Below are 23,212 nucleotides of genomic sequence, written 5' to 3' on the forward strand. Positions count from 1 at the left end.
ACAGTCACTGCGGCACCTCACAATGGACAGGATGATGTCTGATGGATATATAGTGCCGTATATACACCAGCTACCTCCCCCCCGAGATCCTGACAGTCAGACTGCGGCACCTCACAATGGACAGGATGATGTCTGATGGATATATAGTACTGTATATACACCAGCGAGCCCCCCCCGAGACCCTGACAGTCAGACTGCGGCACCTCACAATGCACATAATGATGTCCGATGAATATATAGTACCGTATATACACCAGCTACCTCCCCGAGACCCTGACAGTCACTGCGGCACCTCACAATGGACAGGATGATGTCTGATGGATATATAGTACCGTATATACACCAGCTACCCCCCCCCCGAGACCCTGACAGTCACTGCGGCACCTCACAATGGACAGGATGATGTCTGATGGATATATAGTACCGTATATACACCAGCTACCCCCCCCCCCCCCCCGAGACCCTGACATTCACTGCGGCACCTCACAATGGACAGGATGATGTCTGATGGATATATAGTACCATATATACACCAGCTACCCCCCCCCCCCCCCGAGACCCTGACAGTCAGACTGCGGCACCTCACAATGGACAGGATGATGTCTGATGGATATATAGTACTGTATAAACACCAGCGAGCCCCCGACAGCTGGACTGTGGCATCTCGCAATGGACGGGATGCATTGCTTTCCTGTTATTCAGGGTCGTGAATTGTATCAGGAAGAACATGAAATTCTTGTATGCCCGTGTCACAACCCCCCCATACCCAATAAACGGAAACCCTTCTCCATACTTCGTACTTATGGTGTCTTCTATGGACAGGGACGAGCGTCTCTCGCTTCGAACCTGTCGCGCACACAGTCCATTAATTGGAATGGTCGCTGTGTATAATACTTCATCTCTCCTGCGGGTGTGCTGCAGGGAAACGCAGCAGCCAGGGTTCCCAACAATTTGCAGCAGTTAAACACTTTGTGTGTGTGGTATATTTCATTATCCACAGCGGAAAACCCCTTTTCAGAGGGTTGTCTCGTTGTAGCCCTTTATTATCTTGTCTGGCTCCTCCAATAATGGCACTTGGCCGCCATCTAATACATGGATGCCCGTCTGAGTGCGAGACGCCGCTTATTAGTTGCTGTCCGCACTATTTTATAAAGGAGGGCCCTGCTATAAAAATCCTTTAAAATTAAATTACAGAACAGAATTAGGATAGGATATCAATTTAAGAATTTATTTTTTTTTTTTTTTTACTTACATGTATGTATAATTGGGTGTCATTAAAAATGTTAGTAAATCTTTTGTTTGGCTTCAGAATGAGTTAACTAAGAATCTGTCAGTGAGCTCAGCATTTGTAAGACGATTTTTTTTTTTTTTAAGATGCTTTCATCGGATTTATGACCACATCAAAGTTGAACTGAAGTTTGTTGTGGTCATAAATTGGCACAAAAAAAACTCAAAAAAGCAGGTAAAGAGCTCACAAACGCTAAAAGTTTATTGATTTTTTTTTTTTTTTTAATAAAAAAGCACAACTCTAAGTTCTGAGTTTATATTCTACATTATGGTAAAAGTGCACCTGACAACTAGACCCTCAGATTCCAAAAGTCACAGACCCCCTTAAGGTAAAGGCTTTGGATTTCCTAGTGACATCTGAAATTGGAGAAACCTAAAAAAAGCACCTGGGGGTCTGCACTTGCACAAAAAGATTGGGGGGGATATTGCCTAAATAATACACCTATTATTGGGGTATGTCTATTTAGGAACACTGTTGACTAGATGACCCTGGAGGGCGCCCATGAGTGGCAGCAGAAAGCCCCCCTCGCTCTGGAGGACCTCTCCTATCCTGCATTTCACCCACAGTTCATTGATGTGAATTCATACTGTGTAATGCTTGATTTTCCCTGCGGAGGTGTTGCAGGCAAACTAAAAAAAAAAAAACGTACTCCACAGCTGATCACTGAATTCTCAGCAGGATGACAATTTATTGATAAGCTTATTGTCAATGAGCCTGTCTAATAAGTAGGGTTTGCAAAGAGCGTAGTGCCCCTTTAATAATATCTTCATTATAATACAACTAGCTATGAACCCGTTCTACGCCCGGGTGGCGAGCATTTTTATTGTTATATTATCCTGGTATGTATGGTCCCCTCACCCCCCTCTATCCCGATTTTATTCATGGTCCCCCTCACCCCCCTTTCCTGGTATGCATGCTGCCTCTCACCCCCTCCTATCCATGCATGCGTTGTCCCCTCACCCCCCCCCCCCCATCCCGATTATTCATGGTCCCCCTCACTCCCCTTTCCTGGTATGCATGCTGCCTCTCACCCCCCCTATCCAGGTATGCGTTGTCCCCTCACTCACCCCCCCCCCTATCCAGGCATGCGTTGTCCCCTCACTCCCCCCCATCCTGGTATGCATTGTACCCCTTATCCCCCTATCCTGGTATGCATGCGTTGTCCCCTCACTCACCCCCCCTCTCCAGGTATGCACTCCCCTTTTGTGGTATGTATGGTCCCCCTCACCCCTATTAAACTACACACATACAAAAAAAAACAAAAAAAACCCATTTATACTCACCCTTTTTCCCTGTGCTCCAGTGCTGCCTGTCACGTTCTGCTGGAGGCCGGGGGAGGAGTCTGGCGCTGGAGTACGCGCATGCCCACAGCGCTGTCCGGCACCATATTGCTGAAGACACACTGCAAATGTGTCTTCAGTAAAATGACGCCGGATCGCGCTATGCGCATGAGCGATTCCGGCCGCTTTCCTTCCCCTGGTCTCCGGCCGAAGAGAAGCACCGTGGCAACGCTCCTCCCGTTCAGGTAATTATGGCGCCGGAAATAGCGGTATGCAGTGTGTACGCGTACCGCGATCTCCGGCGCCATTCACCCTCCTCACCGCTGGATGCTTCATTCTGTCTGGAGCCAGACTGCGCAGGCGCATCGCGCTTGCACAGTCTATAAAGGCTTCGGACAGCGTGACGCTTAGTGTTATATTATAGGTGCAGTGCATTGCTGGTTATTATGGAGCTTAATGTGTCATGTATGCAGCCAGCTCCCTCTAGTGGCAGCGAGAGAGCGTCACAACGTTAGCCTCTTTATCTTTTTTTTTTTTTTCTTTTTTTCTTTTTCCTGTCTACATGGCCGTATGAGGCTTTGTTTCTTTGCGCAGCGACTGGTAGTTTTGACTGACGCCATTCACTTTGACCTCTAATGAACTTTAAAACTAGAAAAAAAATACACGTGGGTGAAATGGTTAAAAAAAAATATATATATTAATCCTCCCCCAAAAAATAGCTAAACTGCATTTTCTTTTTTTGTGCGATAAAAATGACTTGTCGACATTTGTTCTCAGTCAGTACAAATACAATGATGCCAACTCTCCATTAGTAGAGCTGTATGAGGGGTTGTTCATTTTGTGAGGAGCTGTAGTTATTATTGGCATCAATTTGGGGGTACATACTAAGTTTTGATTTAGCTTTTTATTCAATTTTATGGGGGTAGAGGTTTGGCAACTGAAACCCTGCAGATTGGGCCTGAATGGATGCCTAACCAGGATCTGCGCACTGAAATGCCATTGTCTTTGATGGCTAGCTAGCTGTGGTCGCTGCTGTTAGAGGCAGCTGCTGGCTGTATAGCACAGCCGCCACCTGCTGCTCCATTTACTTGGAATAGTGTAAAATATTGCCAGAAGGGGTTAAAATCTGTATGTGCTCTGTATCAGGAAAATGAAACTCTTATCCCTATGCAGATGCTTTCTGACTTTAGTTAGGAAGGAGTTTAGGACCCATCAACGTTAAAAGCCCAAAATGGCAACTAATGACGTACATTCCCTCCAACATAGTTCTGTCGTCATTTCTTCTAGGTCTCAGAAACCACCATAGCTCTTAACCAAACCGTGGAACCAAATCTCCAAGAACTGGAAGCCATGTTTACAAAGCAGACAGATTACCTTCACATTGTGCAGAAACTTCAGGGTCTCCTGTACACGCTGGTGCAACAAACCTCCGATATCCCGTTCTGGAAGAATACGGACGTCTCGATGGACGACTTGGCCGCGCAAGTGGATCTGTTTGACTGGTACAGGTAAGGCAGTGCCAGCCCTATTACACCTCCGCACAAGGATGTGATGAAAACGATCCTTAAAGAGGGTATTCTTAGGTTATTAAATTGCTTTAATTAGTTAGACACCATGAACATAAGCAAGTCTGCAATTTACTTGCTTATTCTTTCTGCTGTCATTCTCCTGCAATGGGAGCTTTTATCTTTCACTGTGTACAGCTGGTTTCCATGGAGCTTAACCACCTGACTGAGTGTGCACAGTAATTACGTTCCAGAAGGAGTTAGGCCGGGATCACACCTGCGAGAAACACGGCCGTGTCTCGCATGTTAATACCTGGCACTGCCACCGGCACTGGGGAGTGGAGCGTGCGGCCCCATAGCAATACATCACCACTTTTAGGAGCACTCCTCCGCTAATAACACCAAGATCCTGTTTTCTTTGTTAGGTTTGGATGAATTGCGGAATACATTTGATGTAACTTTGCACTGCTGTCCATTCGTGGCACAGTGAGCTGTTTCGCGCCTGATTAAGCGATGGTTTATATCCGTCATATTTGATCTATTTCTTAATCCCTTTAGAGGACTGAGCAGGTTTGGTCGCTCTAGGTAATTCCTCTGCGGTGTGATGTGATGCGGCCCGGCCCCCAGGACATGCTTCGGTCACAGCTGAGCACTTTATCTGCACTCTACGGATTTTAACGGGCTTCGGCACTGCTTATTATGGCCGCTTTATGACACATGGGATTTATACTTTACTTTTTATTTTCCCTAAAGGTTTTTGGGAGTATTTTATTTTGGCCATTGTTCCAACACTGACTATACAAACTAGCTGGGGCCATCCTTTATAACTGGTGAGCTGCCACCTGGTTACTGGGGGTTAGCGTTCGTTTTAAGCCCCAGCCGCCAATCGTTGTCTTATATCTCATATGTTATACAGGGGTATTGGCTGAATGTTTGTGTCTTCTCTTTCCAGGTGGTTGGGGTACCTGGGCCTGCTCCTTTTTCATGTCTTCATATGCCTCTTGGTGCTGTTCGGCCTCATTCGAAACTCAAAGGCGATTCTGGCGGGGTGAGTAATCCTGGTCCAAATGTATCGCTCTGGGTATTTTATCAGCGTAGCGGTATTATACCTTCCAATCCTGGTGCGTATATGCTTATATAGCACTTTCATCTGATGGTTAGCATAAAGTGGATTTGACATTTTAGACTGTGGCACCGGTGTTGGCTGTGTGCAGTAACCTAAATCTGAAGCCCCCTGCAGTGCCTGGGATCAGAGAGGAGGCTGTGATCAATAGTGGCCTAGACAATCAAGTGGTAAGATAGATCTGTCATGGCTCTTGCTGGCTATTGATAGGTTGTCATTGCACCCAGGGGGCCCGACACAGGCTCTGGTGTCGGCCTTGTGTATTTCACTAACAGCCCTAGATTGTCAAACAGTGACGGACAGTAATACACCGAAATACAATTTTGTGAGCGATGAAAAGAAAGAAGAGATATATATATATATATCTATATATCTTTATTAAAAAATATAATTTTTTTTTTTTTTTTGTAAAGTTTAACAAAATACACATACACATTGTTAAATTTGTCACAAATAGAAAAATATAGTTCACAGTTCACCCTCCAAGAAAAATGACTGCTCCCAATATATCCAGTTCATTAGTGCACAAGGGCCAGGCAGAGTTCGTCCCATAAGAAGATATAGAACACAGTTTCTGCACTCGCATTTCTATAACTAATTGATGATCACTTTAAAATATTGTGTGTTTTTGGATTTTGTGATTCTTAAAAAAAAAAAAAAAAAAAAAAAAAAAAAAAGAAATAAAAAAAAATAAACACAGAATTGTTGTTTTGCACAATTTTATGTCCTGACCACTAGGAAAATAAAATGTATAATGGCCGTCTAATGAGTACCCCTAAAATGGGATGCTGGACATCAATAATTGTAAATTGGTGGAAACCTGTGCATCTGTTCACGATTGACATGTAGTATCTGACTTTCCTGGCCCCTGAAATGGACAGGATTACGAAATCAGCCCTACACTCTGTCATCTGTGTTTCTGTAACTCCCATAGAAGTGAATTGGATTTCTAGAAATGGTGTATGTTTCGGCCATGAGTGTCTGAGGTTGATATACCCCTTTAAACTCATCTTTGTTGGAAGATCTTTAAAGTCCTGTGTGGTTTAAGAATTAGACTACTGGGCCCCCTTTGATGATCAGGCGCATGTCTCCCCCATTGTTTCCATGACTACAGCCTGGAGGCCGGTTGGGCATGCTCTCTGCTGCTTCGTCAGTGACCTGAGTGAAGTAGCAGGATGCATGTGCGACCTGACCCTCTATTCAACTCCTCCTGGCTGCGGAGAGAGGACTTAAGTCCCTTGTTATGACAATATGTGGGGGGTCCCAGTGGCAGGACCCACATCTATCATAAGTGTATAAATGATTAACTTGTATAGTCAGAAATATCCCTTTAAGAAACCAGTATTTGTTGCTGGATTATCATAGTCCCATCAGCCAATCAGAGCTCCGCTTTAATCTCTCACATTGCTCTGGTAAAATGAAAGCGGTGCTGTGATTGGTTGCTATGGACAACGAGGCCTGTCTTGCCTCTGGACAGGTTTGAGGCCTGTTGTGTAGTGATATATTAAAATTTAAACTGTACAAAACTGCCTCAGCTCTACAGGCGCTAGGATTTCGATGTGATTTCCATGGTTACGCACAGCAGTTGGTGTTTGGCGCTGGGCCAAATATTTGTCTGATCTTTTATCTGAAAAGGATAAAAAAAAATTAATAAATGGCGCATTTGTCCCCGGGAGGGAAGGTGGACTTCGCCAATGAATGTGCTCTTATTAAATGCTATGATTCATGTATTTTATCTACTTGAAAGTCAAAAATCCCTGACTACAATGATGCCGTCAAGTGCATGCAGCGCCGGCAGCTTTATATAGGCGACTAAAATAAGTCTGACATTTTTCCTAGATTTTTTTTTTTTTTTCTCAGCTTTAGGCTGGAATGACTATCCTAACGGAGCTGTGTGTGTGTGAAAGCAATGCTCCCTGGGCTAAAATTATGCAAATGAGCTGTGTCAGATATGGGGGGGGGGGGTTCCTAATGACACTGATGTTCTTAGTTATGTTGCAAGATTCATTTAAAGGTCAGACCTATTTAGCCAGTGTAGACTTCGACCAGACGTCTGAAAATGCTCCAGATTTATCACAGCGGCTCACGCCGGGTGATGAATTTGGCACATCTTTCCGTTGGCCAAAAATTTTTTTGCACCCAAACGTTGATGCATCTTAAATCGCACCCCTCATCCTTCATGCACAAAAATCTGGTGTGTTTTCACTGTCTAGGCACTGCCACAATATTAAATCTGCCCCACTGACTTATTGGGTAGCTTCACATACTGGGCGACAGGGCTGTGGAGCTGGTAAGCCAAACCTGCGACTCCGACTCCTCAATTTCCCTTACACCGACTCTGACTCCGACTCCCACATATATTGCTTGTATTTAAGTGAAAAATTTATTGTAGTACAATGTGAACATCAGACATTTAATCATTTTTATGATACAATAATCAAGATATTTAGCTAGAACATAATAAACATTTATTGGAATACGTTAGAACACAAAACTGTAAATTGTAAATATGTAATACACTATGTAATATCTATTTTATATATATATATATATATATATTTAATATATAGTGAGGTAGTGCTGTCATTCACATAGGGGATCGCTCGCTTAGCCGCCACAAAACAGATCAGACACGGGTTTTCCATAAAACCATTATAGTCCATGCGGTTTATTTATGCAGCATAAACCAAAGCAAGCAACATAAAGTTCATATCAGCATAGCGTCCTTGACAGAGCTTCTCTCTGTCCTCCCTGTGGTCACACAGGTTGGCATACACAGGCTCTTCAGCCTCATAGTTGTCTCACCCACGTCTGGGTTTCCTCATGGCTGTTTCTCCATGCTGCAGACATCCATTCCCTCCAGGGAATCACCAGGCACGTGCAGCCATTACACACAGCCTCTCCACATGCTGTTAGCCAGGAGACACATCTCCCAGTGGGACCTTTTACAACGGACCAAACAGGTCCCTGCATTCACCACATGTGACCTACCCTGGCCACCTTATATGGTCTGTAGCCACGCCCACTGGGTCACATGGCTATGACCTCATCACAGGTCCTTGAACCATTCACACACTCTTTGCAGTAGTGTTCTTAAACACAACCCCTGGGTGGGTTTGTAGGTAACTGGGTCTGCCCGTCTCCCCAGTTACCTGGAGACCTCTCCCTGACACAACACGTCAGCAGTATCACTGCTGGTCAACACACACATCAGTCTCCATCTCAAGGCCACCCACCTTGAGATACATAATGGTCATTCATGACTCTGCCATTCATCCTCTCCTCGGACATCCACATAGTGTCCCCTAGCGGACACAGTGGTGTGTGTGTGTATATAATATATATATATATATATATATATATATATATATATATATATATATATATATATATATATATATATATATATACACACACACACACACACACACACACACACACACACACACACACACACACACACACACACACACACACACACACACGTATTTAGTCAGTCAGCAATAGTGCAAGTTCCACCACTTAAAAAGATGAGAGGCGTCTGTAATTTACATCATAGGTAGACCTCAACTATGGGAGACAAACTGAGAAAAAAAAATCCAGAAAATCACATTGTCTGTGTTTTTTTTCATTTTATTTGCATATTATGGTGGAAAATAAGTATTTGGTCAGAAACAAGCAAACAAGATTTCTGGCTCACAGACCTGTAACTTCTTCTTTAAGAGTCTCCTCTTTCCTCCACTCATTACCTGTAGTAATGGCACCTGTTTAAACTTGTTATCAGTACAAAAAGACACCTGTGCACACCCTCAAACAGTCTGACTCCAAACTCCACTATGGTGAAGACCAAAGAGCTGTCAAAGGACACCAGAAACAAAATTGTAGCCCTGCACCAGGCTGGGAAGACTGAATCTGCAATAGCCAACCAGCTTGGAGTGAAGAAATCAACTGTGGGAGCAATAATTAGAAAATGGAAGACATACAAGACCACTGATAATCTCCCTCGATCTGGTGCTCCACGCAAAATCCCACCCCGTGGGGTCAGAATGATCACAAGAACGGTGAGCAAAAATCCCAGAACCACGCGGGGGGACCTAGTGAATGAACTGCAGAGAGCTGGGACCAATGTAACAAGGCCTACCATAAGTAACACACTATGCCACCATGGACTCAGATCCTGCAGTGCCAGACGTGTCCCACTGCTTAAGCTTGTACATGTCCGGGCCCGTCTGAAGTTTGCTAGAGAGCATTTGGATGATCCAGAGGAGTTTTGGGAGAATGTCCTATGGTCTGATGAAACCAAACTGGAACTGTTTGGTAGAAACACAACTTGTCGTGTTTGGAGGAAAAAGAATACTGAGTTGCATCCATTAAACACCATACCTACTGTAAAGCATGGTGGTGGAAACATCATGCTTTGGGGCTGTTTCTCTGCAAAGGGGCCAGGACGACTGATCCGGGTACATGAAAGAATGAATGAGGCCATGTATCGTGAGATTTTGAGTGCAAACCTCCTTCCATCAGCAAGGGCATTGAAGATGAAACGTGGCTGGGTCTTTCAACATGACAATGATCCAAAGCATACCGCCAGGGCAACGAAGGAGTGGCTTCGTAAGAAGCATTTCAAGGTCCTGGAGTGGCCTAGCCAGTCTCCAGATCTCAACCCTATAGAAAACCTTTGGAGGGAGTTGACAGTCCGTGTTGCCAAGCGAAAAGCCAAAAACATCACTGCTCTAGAGGAGATCTGCATGGAGGAATGGGCCAACATACCAACAACAGTGTGTGGCAACCTTGTGAAGACTTACAGAAAACGTTTGACCTCTGTCATTGCCAACAAAGGATATATCACAAAGTATTGAGATGAAATTTTGTTTCTGACCAAATACTTATTTTCCACCATAATATGCAAATAAAATGAAAAAAAACCAGACAATGTGATTTTCTGGATTTTTTTTTTCTCAGTTTGTCTCCCATAGTTGAGGTCTACCTATGATGTAAATTACAGACGCCTCTCATCTTTTTAAGTGGTGGAACTTGCACTATTGCTGACTGACTAAATACTTTTTTGCCCCACTGTGTGCGTGTGTGTGTGTATGTGTATGTGTATATATATATATATATATATATATATATATATATATATATATATATATATATATATATATATATATATATATATATATATATTATTTAGTTATTTTTTTTTTTTTTTAGCTGAAGAGCCCGGCGTCGCCTGGGCATAGTAACCAACTGTGGTTAGTTATAACAAATTATAATGATTATATTGCACATAAACGCTGTGCATCTAATCGTATCCTGTGTGATACTGACTGCTGAGCCATGTAGCTAATCCTATCCTGTGTGATACTGGGCTCCCCCTGCAGTCTGTGTTGGCACAGTAATAAATTGTGTTATTTCCAGCTTTACAGAAGGACGATAACACCATAGAAATAAGAATAATAGGCCTCAGTTACCACAACTGTTTACAAAGAAAACTGTTGCTGATGGCAACCAATTACAGCTCATTTTTCATCTTTTAAACAGCTCTGGGACAGCGTGGCGATTTTTGTGTTTCGACTTTTATGTGGCGAGGTTGGTGTATGTGTGGTGAAATGTGTGCCGAGGGTGGTATATGTGTTGAAGCATGTGGTAGTGTGTTGCGCATTTTGTGTGTGTGTGTGTGTTCATATCCCCGTTTTTTCCTTTCACTTTTTCCCTATTATGTAGATAGGGGCAAAATTGTTTGGTGAATTGGAACGCGCAGGGTTTAAATTTTGCCTCAAAACATAACCTATGATGCTCTCGGGGTCCAGACGGGTGACCGTGCAAAATTTTGTGGCAGTAGCTAGGACGGTGCATTTACCGTGACTAAAAAATTACAAGCTGAGGATTTAACTCCTGGCATATTCATAAGGGAGTGGAAGAACTTGCTATTTTGCCTGTCCCAAAGAGGAGGTTTAATCGCAGATGGCATTTCTGCTTCAATGAAACGGAGAGAGACACAGCTATTGGAAAATAAAATTCTTCTGGCAGCTGTTTATGTGGACCCAAGTCATCGTATACTGCTTGATGATCAACAGCTTACTAAAGGAAAAGAAGCACTGACTGAGGTAGCAGTTAGGATGAGTGGCCTACAGGAGGACTGGCAGGCGCAAGAGGACTCTGGTTCTGACAGCGCTACTGCTACAATATCTTCATCCTCATCAGATGAGGAGTTTGACTTTGACAAGTATTTGGATGATATGGAGCAGGCAAAGCATTGCCGCAAGGAAAAAGATTTCACTCCGTCTCCTATAGCAAGCAGATTGACCATATTTCAGCAAAATGTTTCACTTGCTCTCAAAGAAACAGGAAAAACTCAACCGTTCATCAAAACTGACTGTGCATGAGGCAATTCCTTTATACCCGGAAATTGTTAGAGATGTTGCCCATGTGGTTACGTCTTTGCCTCCAACTCAAGTTACTGTAGAGAGGTTGTTCTCTAGCCTTAAAATTATTAGGTCAGATTTGAGGTCATCTATGAAGGAGGATCTGATGGAGGCAATTCTGTTTCTTAGAACAAATTCATAGACCACACAAATGTTTAGTATGTTTTTGTTGAAAACTGTTTTCTGCCACTTATATAGTTTATTACATAGTGTTACACTATGTAATATCAATTACATATATATTACAGGTTTACAATTTATTAGTTTTTTGTGTTCTAAAGTTGTATTCCAATAAATGTTTATGTTCTATCTAAATATCTTGATTATTGTATCATAAAAATGATTAAATGTCTGATGATCACATTGTACTACAATAAATTTTTCACTTAAATAGAAGCAATATATGTTGGAGTCGGTGTAAGGGAAATTGAGGAGTCTGAGTCGCAGGTGTGGCTTACCGACTCCACAGCCCTGGTAGGAACAGTGAGCTGGTTGAGTCCAGCAATCTGGCCAGCTTCAGGGCAGCGCATGCACGCTCTATAACAAAGAGTTTGTAAATAGAGATGGGCAAACCCAAACAGTAAAGTTCGGCGTTCGTGCCGAATATCTACTGTTCGGGCACAGACACCGAACATGGACTTTGTCAGGAAGTCTGTGTTACTCTTCGGGTTTCGTTGCCCCAACACCGGGTGTTTGTCACACTGTCATGTGTATGACAGCGCGGCAAACACTGCTTCTGATCGGCGGTGAAATCATCCCCGTTGGTCAGAGAGCCACAGTTCCCACGCTGTCAAAAGACAGTGTGAGCGCTCAGCTGTGATCGGTGGTATAAAATTTACCTCCGGTCACATGTGTCAGGGGATAGAACTGCAGCTCCCATCATCCAACACCTGCTGGCGCTAATAACAGCGAGAGTAGGAGCGGCTGATGGGTGGTGTATTCATTATCCGGCTCCTGCATTGTAAATAATTAAAAACAAAAACAGCTTGGGGTTCCCCTGTATTTGTGATAACCAGCCAGGCAAAAGTCACAGCTGGGGACTACAACCATCAGCTGTCAGCTTCAGTAAGGTTAGTTATCAAGAATAGAGGGGTCCCCATGTTTTATTTTATTATTTAAATAAATAAAAAATGGTGTGGTGCCCCCCTCCCCCAATTTTGACAACCAGCCTTGCTAAAGTAGACAGCTGGGGACTGGTATTCTCAGGCTGGAAAGGGGTCATGGATATTGCCCCCCCCCAGCCTAAAAATAGCAGCCCACAGCTGCCCAGAAAAGGCACATATATTAGATGCGCCAATTCAGGCACTTTTCCCAGCTCTTCCCAGTTGCCCTGTAGCAGTGGCAAGTTGGGTTAATATTTGTGGGGTTGATGTCACCTTTGAATTGTCCGGTGACATCAAGCCCACGGCTTAGTAATGGAGGGCCGTCTATAAGACACCTATCCATTGCTAATCCTATAGTAATGTGGTAATTAAAGACACGGACAGAATGAAGTCCTTTAATTGAAATAAAACAAAACACACTTCTACTTTTTTTATTTAAAAATAGCAAACACCGTTATACTCCCCAAACGCCTATTCCACTAAATCCCTAAATCCCTTGTCTTCTGTAAGAAAGCAAAAGTAAACAACAATATCCCTCACCTATCCATCATTCGGTCACACGCCGTAATCCATGTCTGGGGGAAAAACTGTTTTCAATGTGGACGGTGCTGAACTGCCGTGACCTCGGTGAGATCCCCACTAGCACCGTGAGGGATCTGGGTTCGGGTCCAGGTACTGTTCTGGTACCCAAACTTTTTGTAACTGTTCGGCCGGACCCGAACATCCAGGTGTCCACCCATCTCTATTTGTAAGTGCTTCACTGGTAGCCTAAGAAACCGGCCACCTGTGTGACTGCGATGCGCAGCAACGTTCTTAAGAACGGCAACTATTTTTAATTAAAAGTAAATTCCACAGTTTCATATTTTTCAAGCACTTTCACCCGTTTAAGATGAGACTGCGCATTGTAAGGAGACACACCACAACCACAACCACCAAATCTGCTTCCAAACCCTGCTCTGCACTAGTGAGTGGCACCTACCCCGAAACAGGCATCTTTTTTTTTTTTTTTTAGGTGGGTTTTTGGCTTTTGTTAACATATTCAGTCATGTTGCTAGGCTCATTGTGTACTTTTCTCACTCCACCGTTAGCGTTCACAGTGTGACTCCATAGCACAGGATTTCCCTGTAGCCCCGCGTTACCTTTGCCTTGCAGCTTTTGGGAAGGTTTTTTTTTTTTTTTTTTTTTTTGCTTGGCTTTGAGCTCAAAGCCCTTGAAAATGTCTAATCCTCATTACTAATTCATTGACTACGTAGCTGTACTTTGAAGTGTCTTTGCTCTCATGTAGCGTCCTTTTCGCCTGCATACAAGTCTCCGCTGCGCGCAGGTTACATAAGGCAAAGAGGTGTCAGATGGCGAGAAACTTTTTAACTTTTCTAAGGACGTTAAGAGAAAATGATTACCTGGATTTTGGCTCTTGGCTCCTTCAGCTAAGACTTTTGTTGAATCGACAGTTTGCCTGTCTAAAACATTGAATGAAAAGTACTTTTAGGATTTATTTAAAATAAATCCTAAAAGTCCCCTTGATTTAATCAATGTTTCGGACTGAAACTCAATTCAACAAACTTTTCAATAGTTTAAAAAAAAAACAAAAAAAAACAAAACATTAAACCTTGTAATATGTCTTGTGTTATCAGAGAAATACAGTATCTCTTAAGCCACTCCATCCACCTCTGCCCATCTGGAACACATTCGTCACGCTGAAAAACTGCGAAAAGTCATACCTATCAAAACCAGTCAGATCGCCAGCTCACTGAGGGATCAAATTACCGCTGATTATTGGAATCTATGGTTAATGCTGCAGCACAGTGATAAAAGGTGACAGATCAGTTGCCAGTTCTTTCTATTAAGTGTTTCTCACTCCAGTGCTGAATTCACAGCTATATAGCTCAGTGCTGCTGCATAACGTCCTTTATGCTGCAGTTGCTTTTAAACAAGTACTACACGGACACAGGTGAGCAGGAATCTCTCATGTCTGTGTATGAGGGACATTAGAGCAGCTAGTCTCCACCCACTAGCTCAGAGGCAACTGAAATTTAGACAGAGCCTGCAGACTGAGTCATGGGGTGTCCTGAAATAGTGTTCTACATTGTGTGCATATACACAGAACAGCTTATTAGAATCATAGAATCGTAGAGTTGGAAGGGACCTCCTGGGCCATCTGGTCCAACCCCCTGCTCAAAAGCAGGATTCACTAAATCATCCCAGTCAGATGTCTGTCCAGCCTCTTATTATGAGTAGTTGCCTGAAAGGACAGGTACGTGGCATTACTGGCCAAACGTCAGTGTCTTCAGACATCCCAAATATAGCTAGATTAAAGCCATTTTTACCTTTAAAAACCTTTTGTTAGACCTTTTTACATACAGAAAAATTTTATTCCATGTCTTATACTGATCCGGAGCTGCATTCATATATGCTGCTAACTTCAGAGCTGCAATCTTCTATCTTCGTACTAACTCAGAATGTATTTCATTTCTGTGTTCTGAAGTCTTTACATCGGAGATTCTACACGCATCTAGTGTAAGGTCGTGTTCACATTGCGCTAGGGGCAATGCGCTGACTGGATCTGTTACATAAGTGGCACTAACGCTTTTTGGTGTCTTGTATATCTCATGTAATAAAATTGATAATTTTTCTATGGTCATCCCTGCTTTTGATGTTTGTAGTCTTTGTTTCTCCTGGTGATTTAATATGTAACGGATGTGTTAACGCACCCATTGCCCGCAATAGCGCATTCTAACGCATGCCAAAATCGGCATGTGCTAGCGATGATGCGTTACTTCACGACGCACCCTCAAACGCGGTCTGCAGCGTTCAGGGGTGCGTCGGGTATAGCGCACAGCGAATGGCCGCGTTCGCTGTGCATAGACCCGTATGGGCTTACGCATGGTAATGAGCTGCTACCAAGCATTAGCGCATACATTAGCGCTATGGTCACACACGATGTAAAAAATGACATCTGCGTTAGAGCATCCGTTAAACGGATGGCCCTAACACAATGTGAACGTAGCCAAAATTGTACCTTCTCCAGAGCTGCATTCACAATTCTGCTGTTTCAGATCTGAGTTTTCCCTGGTAGCGAGTTGAATTCTGGTGAAGTGTACAGGCACATAATTTTTTAAAATGCCTTGCAGATTATTGTACCCTTTAAGCCATTCTGTTTTCTTTAACTCAAAGCCCTTGAAAGTGTAGTGGATGCACACCTTAAAGGGACGTGTCACTGGATTCCTAGAAATAAGGAATTAAACCCATTAAAGGAAATCTGTTGCTTGATTCATGCTGCCTGAACACCAGGTAACATGAATTTCATCCTGGCTGTTCTAATGACCGAAGGTGAAGCAACCTTGCCGTTTAACCTTTTAGATGCTGCACATTAGTGGATTTACATATGCAGTGGGCTCCTGTGTAAATGTATTGGGGGGGCCCTAGTGATACGATCACAGTTTTGCAGCAGGCTGCCAAGGCAGCCAGGGGCCTACTGCAGGCCGGCTAAGTCCACCATTGACTTAAGGCTATTAGGCCATGCCCGGAGGTGTAAAGCCCCCGTTACACACTGTGATATCGCTAGCAATATCGCTGTAAAGTCACCGATTTTGTGACGTAGCAGCGATATCGCTACATGTGATACTTGCCTCCGACCGGCTCCCCAGCTGGTCGCGCGAGAAGCTCCTGGACCATTTCTCGTCGTCAGCCTTCTGCGGCGCTTCCTGCTGTGACGACGAGCAACGCGTGGGCGCGGACGGGAGGACGTCAGGATCGCCGCGTTTGACAGGTAAGCAGCGACCCCCGATCCCTGCGATGTCGCTGGTGAGATCTGCCTGTGTGGCAGCTCACTAGCGATCACTTAGCGATGCACCAGCGATCCATATTGTTGTCGGGATCGCTGGTGCATCGCTATGTGTAACGGTACCCTAACACGCTGCTATACAGACTGATATCATGTCTGGCAAGTGCTGCTTAGAGGGAGAAGTCACTCGTGTGTGTTTGCTGACATCATACTAGTCTCCACTTACTAGCTCAGAGACTACTGGAAATTAGACCTAGACCCTGCATAAATAAAAATGCTGGTGTGAGAGGACCGTTCTTTCTGAAAGCTGCCAGAAAGTGCAAAAAAACCCCACTGTCCTGACACCTCGCTCCCCTAATACTTTTGTGGATGAAGTTTGGATCCATTAGTGGAAATATCCAGCTGTTATGGAAACTTCAGGGCCTGAAAACTGCAGCAGTCAGCAAAAGAAGCTGCACTCTCCTGGCTGCTGAACAGCTGGATGCGATCAGTGAAATTGTAGCCTGCAGCTGTGAGTAAGACTCTCCCGCCTCTGGCCCTCGCTCTCCTCTAGCCCCCGGTGATGTTATGCCTTTATGTTTCGGCCATCACATGGCCTGAGTTGGCTAGTTTCCATCTCCAAAGTTGCTAAAGAGGTTGTCAGCTGTGATCAGTCCTTTTTCTTATTGGACCCCAACAATCAGCTGCGAGGTGCAACACTACACACTACCTATGGTGAGGAGGGGGTGCTGTTTCTGAAAGAAAGCTGCCTTGTTTTTCTAAACCTTAAGTCTCATTCACATTTGTCTTTTTTATTTCCAGGGTCTGCTTCCTTGGCGTCCTGGCGCTGATCATTAGTTGGGCATCGATGGGGCTGGAGCTTGCTGTGGCCGTGGTATGCACCTCAAAATTAGTGTCATTCACAATTGGGCACTCTGCAGTTATAGTGATTAGACTTTTCTTTTCAGCCTGGATAACCCCCCCTTTTTTTTTTTTTTTTTTTACTTTTTTTTTCTTTTTCTTTTATTCTGATTGTAAATATTATATAGGACCAGGCATGTCTGATTTTAGTAAATTATTTTTTTTCCCCATAGTACTCAATTATGGGTCATGTCTCTTTATTACTCCAAACCAGAATCTACTCCAAAAGGAAAATTACTCTTATTTACAGAGACCTGTTTTGGGTTTCCTGCTCCTTGTTGGTGCAAAATACGACCCTGTATGAGTGGCGTTTGAAAGGGGGTCTTGTGGCTAAACCCAATCAGTCTCTCACTTTGCACCACTGACAAGAGGTAAAAATCACAAAACAGTTAAGAATTCTTTTTCACCCCCCAGAGAAGATTTTGGCTTGGCTTTTTTATATCCCAAGTTACGTGTCAAGGCTTCTTAAAGGGCCAGTATTGACTTGTTGGATTGTAATCTGCCCAATTCCTCCTATGTAGCAACTATTTGTACACATGGCCTATAAATGTATCTATGGCAGTTTAACTTAAGCTTAGCTCAACGTTTACCCCTTTAGACCCTTTACTAACACTGACATGTGAGGAGTGGTGACCGCCCTCCCTGCAATGATTTACAGTATAGTATAAAATGCTTGGTTTAACCCATGTCTCCTTTATCATCAAGGGCTCCAGTGACTTTTGCGTGGACCCTGACAAATTTGTTGCCCAAGTGGTAGAAGAAAAATCTATCCTGAATGCAGGTAAGTGGATCGATAAAGCCTGGGCGATTTTACAGCTTGACAGCTGGTCGCTCAATGTCAAGCAGCTGTTGCACAAGCAAATATAATCTAAGGAGTGAAAGTCCACAATGTATGTGCTCGATATTGTATGATAAGGGCAGGTGCAGAACACCGCTTTCTCCACATCCGAGAAAATCGGTCCTGTTATGGTGGTCGGAGTGTGGTCGGAATCTCCACCTTCCCTATAATATCAGTCCATGAACATTGGACCGCCCTGCGATATCAACCGGGTGTTTGATTTTTTTTTTTTGCCATTGACCCAGAGTTGAATGGCCGGGTGCCATCCAATTCTTGGAGGCTAATTGTGCATGCTGCAATTTTTTATTTCTTTGGGCCAATTCGGTCCAAGAAAAAAAAAAATCAAATGTGCACGGCCCCATAGAAAAACACAGGCGCAAGTGCTATTTGTCAAGACCACTGATAGAGCTCATCTGAGTCATATGGTCTGCGCATGCCCTTTTTGATGGGGGTAGCCCCTCTGCACAAAGGATAAAGTCGACATTTAGGCTGTGTGCCCACGTAGCGTTTTTTTAAGCGTTTTTATGTGTTTTTCGCTGTCAAACCGCATCAAAAACGCTTAAAAGAAGCATCCCATTCATTTAAATGCATTTTGGCCTTTGTGCCAATGGATGCGTTTTTTACCGCTAAGGAAACGCTTAGCGGTAAAAAAACGCAGCATGTTCATTAATTTCCGCTTAGGTCCGCGTTTTTGGCTATTTCCTATAGTCCAAAAGATGCGCGGGGAAAAAACGCATCAAAACGCGCATTTTTTTGCAGAAAAAACGCGCGTTTTCTGGGAAGGAGAACCCGTTTCCTGAGCGTTTGAAAACCGCTACGTGGGCACATAGCCTTAAAGGTTAAAGGGATAGATGCCTAAAAGGCAAAGGTGAAGTAAAGGTTTGGCATGTTTTCCACTGACCTGAGCCGAGATGTCACATTTTACTGCTGGTTATTTGTTTCCTCTCCTCTCACCTTTTAAGCCTTACCCGGGCATGCTACATCTGCTCTCCAGCCTCCATTAACAAAGATTAGACCCACTACTCGCCCCCCCCCCAATGCTCGGCTTCTTCCATTAGAGCATTAAGCCGATCATACTCTTTCGTGTGTCATGATCTTTCAGCTTTTTAACCCTTTATAGCAGGTGATCGACATAATGGCTTATTAGCGAGAGCTTTTCATTAGGATTATGCCACCAGGCCGTCACACTCATCAGGCCTGCGCCAATGCAAATTTCGGCTATACGGCCCCCATTTGAACAACTTTATACATTTTACTGTGAAATGTCACATTGTGACATTATGGCTTATTGCTCCCATAGTCTGCAGGGATCACCTGCTAGGACCCCACTGATTCTTGGGGAGATCCCGCCTAGGACTCGCCTGCAGAGTGCAATCTATGTAACGGCAAGCTACACAGCAGCTCTCAATGCCAGCAGGCTACCTCGAAAGCAAAGTTAATCCAAGGGTAACACAACACAGCCCCGTTTAGTAGCAAAAACAGAAAAGACTTAAGAGAACATTAGCACCGCCACATTCGACAGCATGTCCAACAGGTTGGGCACATGCAGCCAAAATCTAAGAATGGGTTAATTGAATTAGACATGGACGAGATAACTATGAGCCAGAGTAAAAGGCACCATCAAATAGCTGTATGTGCGTCTGTGTCTGAGACTGCCTCTTACTTCAGCCATGTCCTTCTTTACATCTCCAGCTACTCTGCACTACTGCAGATAAATGTAATGTTCCCGTATTTACATGGTGCACGGACTCGGTACAGCTCCAGTAATACGGGACGAAACCATACCGGACAAGAAATCTTCATTCTGGTACATCCCGGTAACAAGACTTTACACTTTGGAGATGAAGCTTTCATCTGACGCTCTTGCTCATGTCTAATTCAGCAGCCTGTCACTCTGCGTTTGTATGAAACCCTATTTAAAACATCAGTGGAGGAGGCGATGGAGGGCAGGCGGCCGCTGCTCACGACACATTGGAGCTAAACTCGCTCTAATGTGAGATTGATCCGTTCCTTCAAGAGCAGTAATTATTGTGGAGGATAATACATCACAGGTCTCACCCCTGCTTTCCTTCTCCAGAACAGATAGTCATTCTATGTTCAGCTGACTTGTATATCGCCCCCCAAATCGCAAATATGAATGTGCCACTTGACATTCTATCTCCTCCTTTCCTTATTGCTCTTTTCAATCCCCTATTTCTCGATTCCATTCCCCCCCTCTCCCCACTTTTTATACTTCATCTCATTTTTGTTCCCCCCTTTCTCTCATTGGTCCAAAATCCCCCCTACCACTCACTCGCCTCGCTCGCCCTCGATGCCTCGCCTCCCCCCGTCGCTCGCCCTCGATGCCTCGCCTCCCCCCGTCGCTCGCCCTCGATGCCTCGCCTCCCCCCGTCGCTCGCCCTCGATGCCTCGCCTCCCCCCGTCGCTCGCCCTCGATGCCTCGCCTCCCCCCGTCGCTCGCCCTCGATGCCTCGCCTCCCCCCGTCGCTCGCCCTCGATGCCTCGCCTCCCCCCGTCGCTCGCCCTCGATGCCTCGCCTCCCCCCGTCGCTCGCCCTCGATGCCTCGCCTCCCCCCGTCGCGCGCCCTCGATGCCTCGCCTCCCCCCGTCGCTCGCCCTCGATGCCCCGCCTCCCCCCGTCGCTCGCCCTCAATGCCTCGCCTCCCTTAGTCCCTCACCCCAATGAACGCCACCACTGCCCAAAGGTACCTGTGTCTGGTATTGCAGTTATTCAGTGGAACTGCAATACCAGGACACGCCTTTTAAGAAATGTGGCGCATTTTCTGGAAGGCAGCAGTCATATGATTCTAATTTAACAAAGCTCATTCACGCTGTACACCTCCCACAACACGAGCCACTATCCCGTCTGATGCTGTTCCTAACATCGTTCTACCATATGTATTATTGCCAAAAAATGCACTTGACAGTTTGCTAGCCATGATCTAATGCAGGTTAGGAAGCCGAAATTGCGCTGCCCTCTGCTAATTACAGTGTAATGGCTGAGCTGAGCCGGGCGAGTCACACAACAAAGAGAACAACAGCTGGTGGAAGCAGCCGCAAAGTGGAGCCATGAATTATCCAGCACATCTGTCCACCGGCCGCTCGCCTGCTCTCTGGTGCCGCACGCACCGCGTCTCCGGGGAGGAGGCATGAAATATTCAGCGCTCTCATTCAGACATCAGGAAAGAGAGGAAGGACTCTTCTCTGGATGTCCGTCGGGCTGGCAACGTCTGATGGCGCATTTACTACCTGGGGTTGGACTTGTTTTGTCTCCAATGTCATGATTGCGCCCAAACTGTCGACATGATGTTATGGCTGATTGTGATCAGATATCGGCTCCATGTGAGCGAGGTCGGCACAGGACGGATACTATAATTATATGCAGATTCTGAATCTCTGCAGTGATTGACATTCATTATTCCTTATTTCCTCATTTCTGTATTTCTTTTCCTCTCTCCCTTTGTTTCCTCCTCCCACTTTGTCCCACCCCTCGCTGCCTAGAGAGGTGATCAGTATCAGATTAGTGGAGTGCATTATCCCTGACCCCCCCCCCCCACACACACACCGATCAGCTGTCATCAGCTTGGGTTAATGGTGCTCCTTACACGGTGTAGTGGCTGTTCCTGGTACTGCAGCTCTGGCCCTATGCACTTCAGTAGGTGATGAGCTGCAGAGGCGGTGGCCCCTACACCGTACACGGAGCTGTGCGGCTTCGTCTCTGCACGTTTTGTGCATCCAGCCAGAGCTGAAACTAGTTGGGTGGGGGGTGCCTGATGGACCCCCACTGACATAATATTGATGACCTAGAACATCAATTTCATAAGCCGGGACAAGCCCTTTCCTCGCCTTCCCACTGCCGCCGCCTTCTCTCTATTTTTATCCCTCGCTTCCTATGGTTGCCTTTTTTCAGGGTCAGACATTATTTTTTTTTTTTCTTTTGCTTTGAAATATTTTGCATCTAGCGGATCCAAGGTGTGAAATGAGAGGCAGCGGTGTCTGACAAGTGCGGCTTATTAACATTGAGAAGCCGAAGCACAGGCATTAATGAGACGGTGGCGGCGGGGTGGGGGGCAGCCATACTGCCAGGCTCTCGTCAGGATCTGCTGTATCCCAGGACGTCTCCTGCAATGTATCCAGCCTTCCCCCTCTGCACCGTCTGCCGAATCTGCAGATCGGAGACTTATATTTATAGCTGTCATGTTCTTATTCAGATGCTAAACAAACCTGTCGAGCCGTGCGGAGCGAGTCCTTTGAAGAATTTGTGTGCGCTAGAAACAAATCTGATTTCGTTACCAATGCTTCCAGTAATCAAGCGTGCCTGGGAGCGCCATAGTCCAAAATACTGCAAAATTACAATCTATGAGTAAATAGGGGTGACACATAAGGAATATATAGGTCACAGCCACCAGTCATGTCTATGTGTATGCAATAGGGTGTATGTTGACTTTCTTAGCATTAAAGGGCTGTTCACATATCCAAGATCCTATCTCAATATGTAGTAGATGTAATGATAATAGCAAATATCTCCAATGAGAAATGTAGTATAGTTCTTCTGATTAACCCATGTGCAGGGATTGCAGTAGCTCAGGTATCCATGGTTACGATCAGTCATATAGTGATAGTTAGTATTGTGGTCGTAACAATGGATATCTAAGCTACTGCAATGCCCTGCACATGGGCTAATCAGAAGAACTATAATATATTTTTGATTGGATGCATTTGCTAATATCTGACTGGGAGCGCCCGAGCAGCCTGAGATGTAACACGGGGCCAGTATGGCGCTGTCTGTCATCACCGGCGCCACCCGACCACTGCTCTTGCTCAGACCTACGTCAAGACAGGCACGTTTTATTAGCTGATCGCTCCTTTTACCGCATTGTAAATCCGGCCATCATCTCCGACCACCGTTTGGCACTGGGAAGCTAATTACTATTGCATAAATGTGAAGCGTTCCTGTAAATGA

The 23,212-nt window shown here is 44.8% G+C and overlaps 1 protein-coding gene across 3 annotated transcripts in view; it reads left to right on the top strand.

The window, feature by feature from the left end:
- The window catches only part of TTYH3 (tweety family member 3), an 89,446-nt gene that overhangs the window by 30,725 nt on the left and 35,509 nt on the right, over positions 1 to 23,212 (top strand). For all 3 annotated transcript variants that reach the window (XM_073553728.1, XM_073553726.1, XM_073553727.1), the window contains exons 4-7: positions 3,856 to 4,076; positions 5,026 to 5,121; positions 17,313 to 17,385; positions 18,117 to 18,192. In XM_073553728.1, coding sequence (XP_073409829.1) covers positions 3,856 to 4,076; positions 5,026 to 5,121; positions 17,313 to 17,385; positions 18,117 to 18,192 — 466 coding nt within the window. The remainder of the gene's footprint in view (positions 1 to 3,855; positions 4,077 to 5,025; positions 5,122 to 17,312; positions 17,386 to 18,116; positions 18,193 to 23,212) is intronic.

The sequence above is a fragment of the Dendrobates tinctorius genome, unplaced genomic scaffold (assembly GCF_039654945.1).
Source record: "Dendrobates tinctorius isolate UK_male_01 unplaced genomic scaffold, ASM3965494v1 ptg000202l, whole genome shotgun sequence".
Lineage (NCBI taxonomy): Eukaryota > Metazoa > Chordata > Amphibia > Anura > Dendrobatidae > Dendrobates > Dendrobates tinctorius.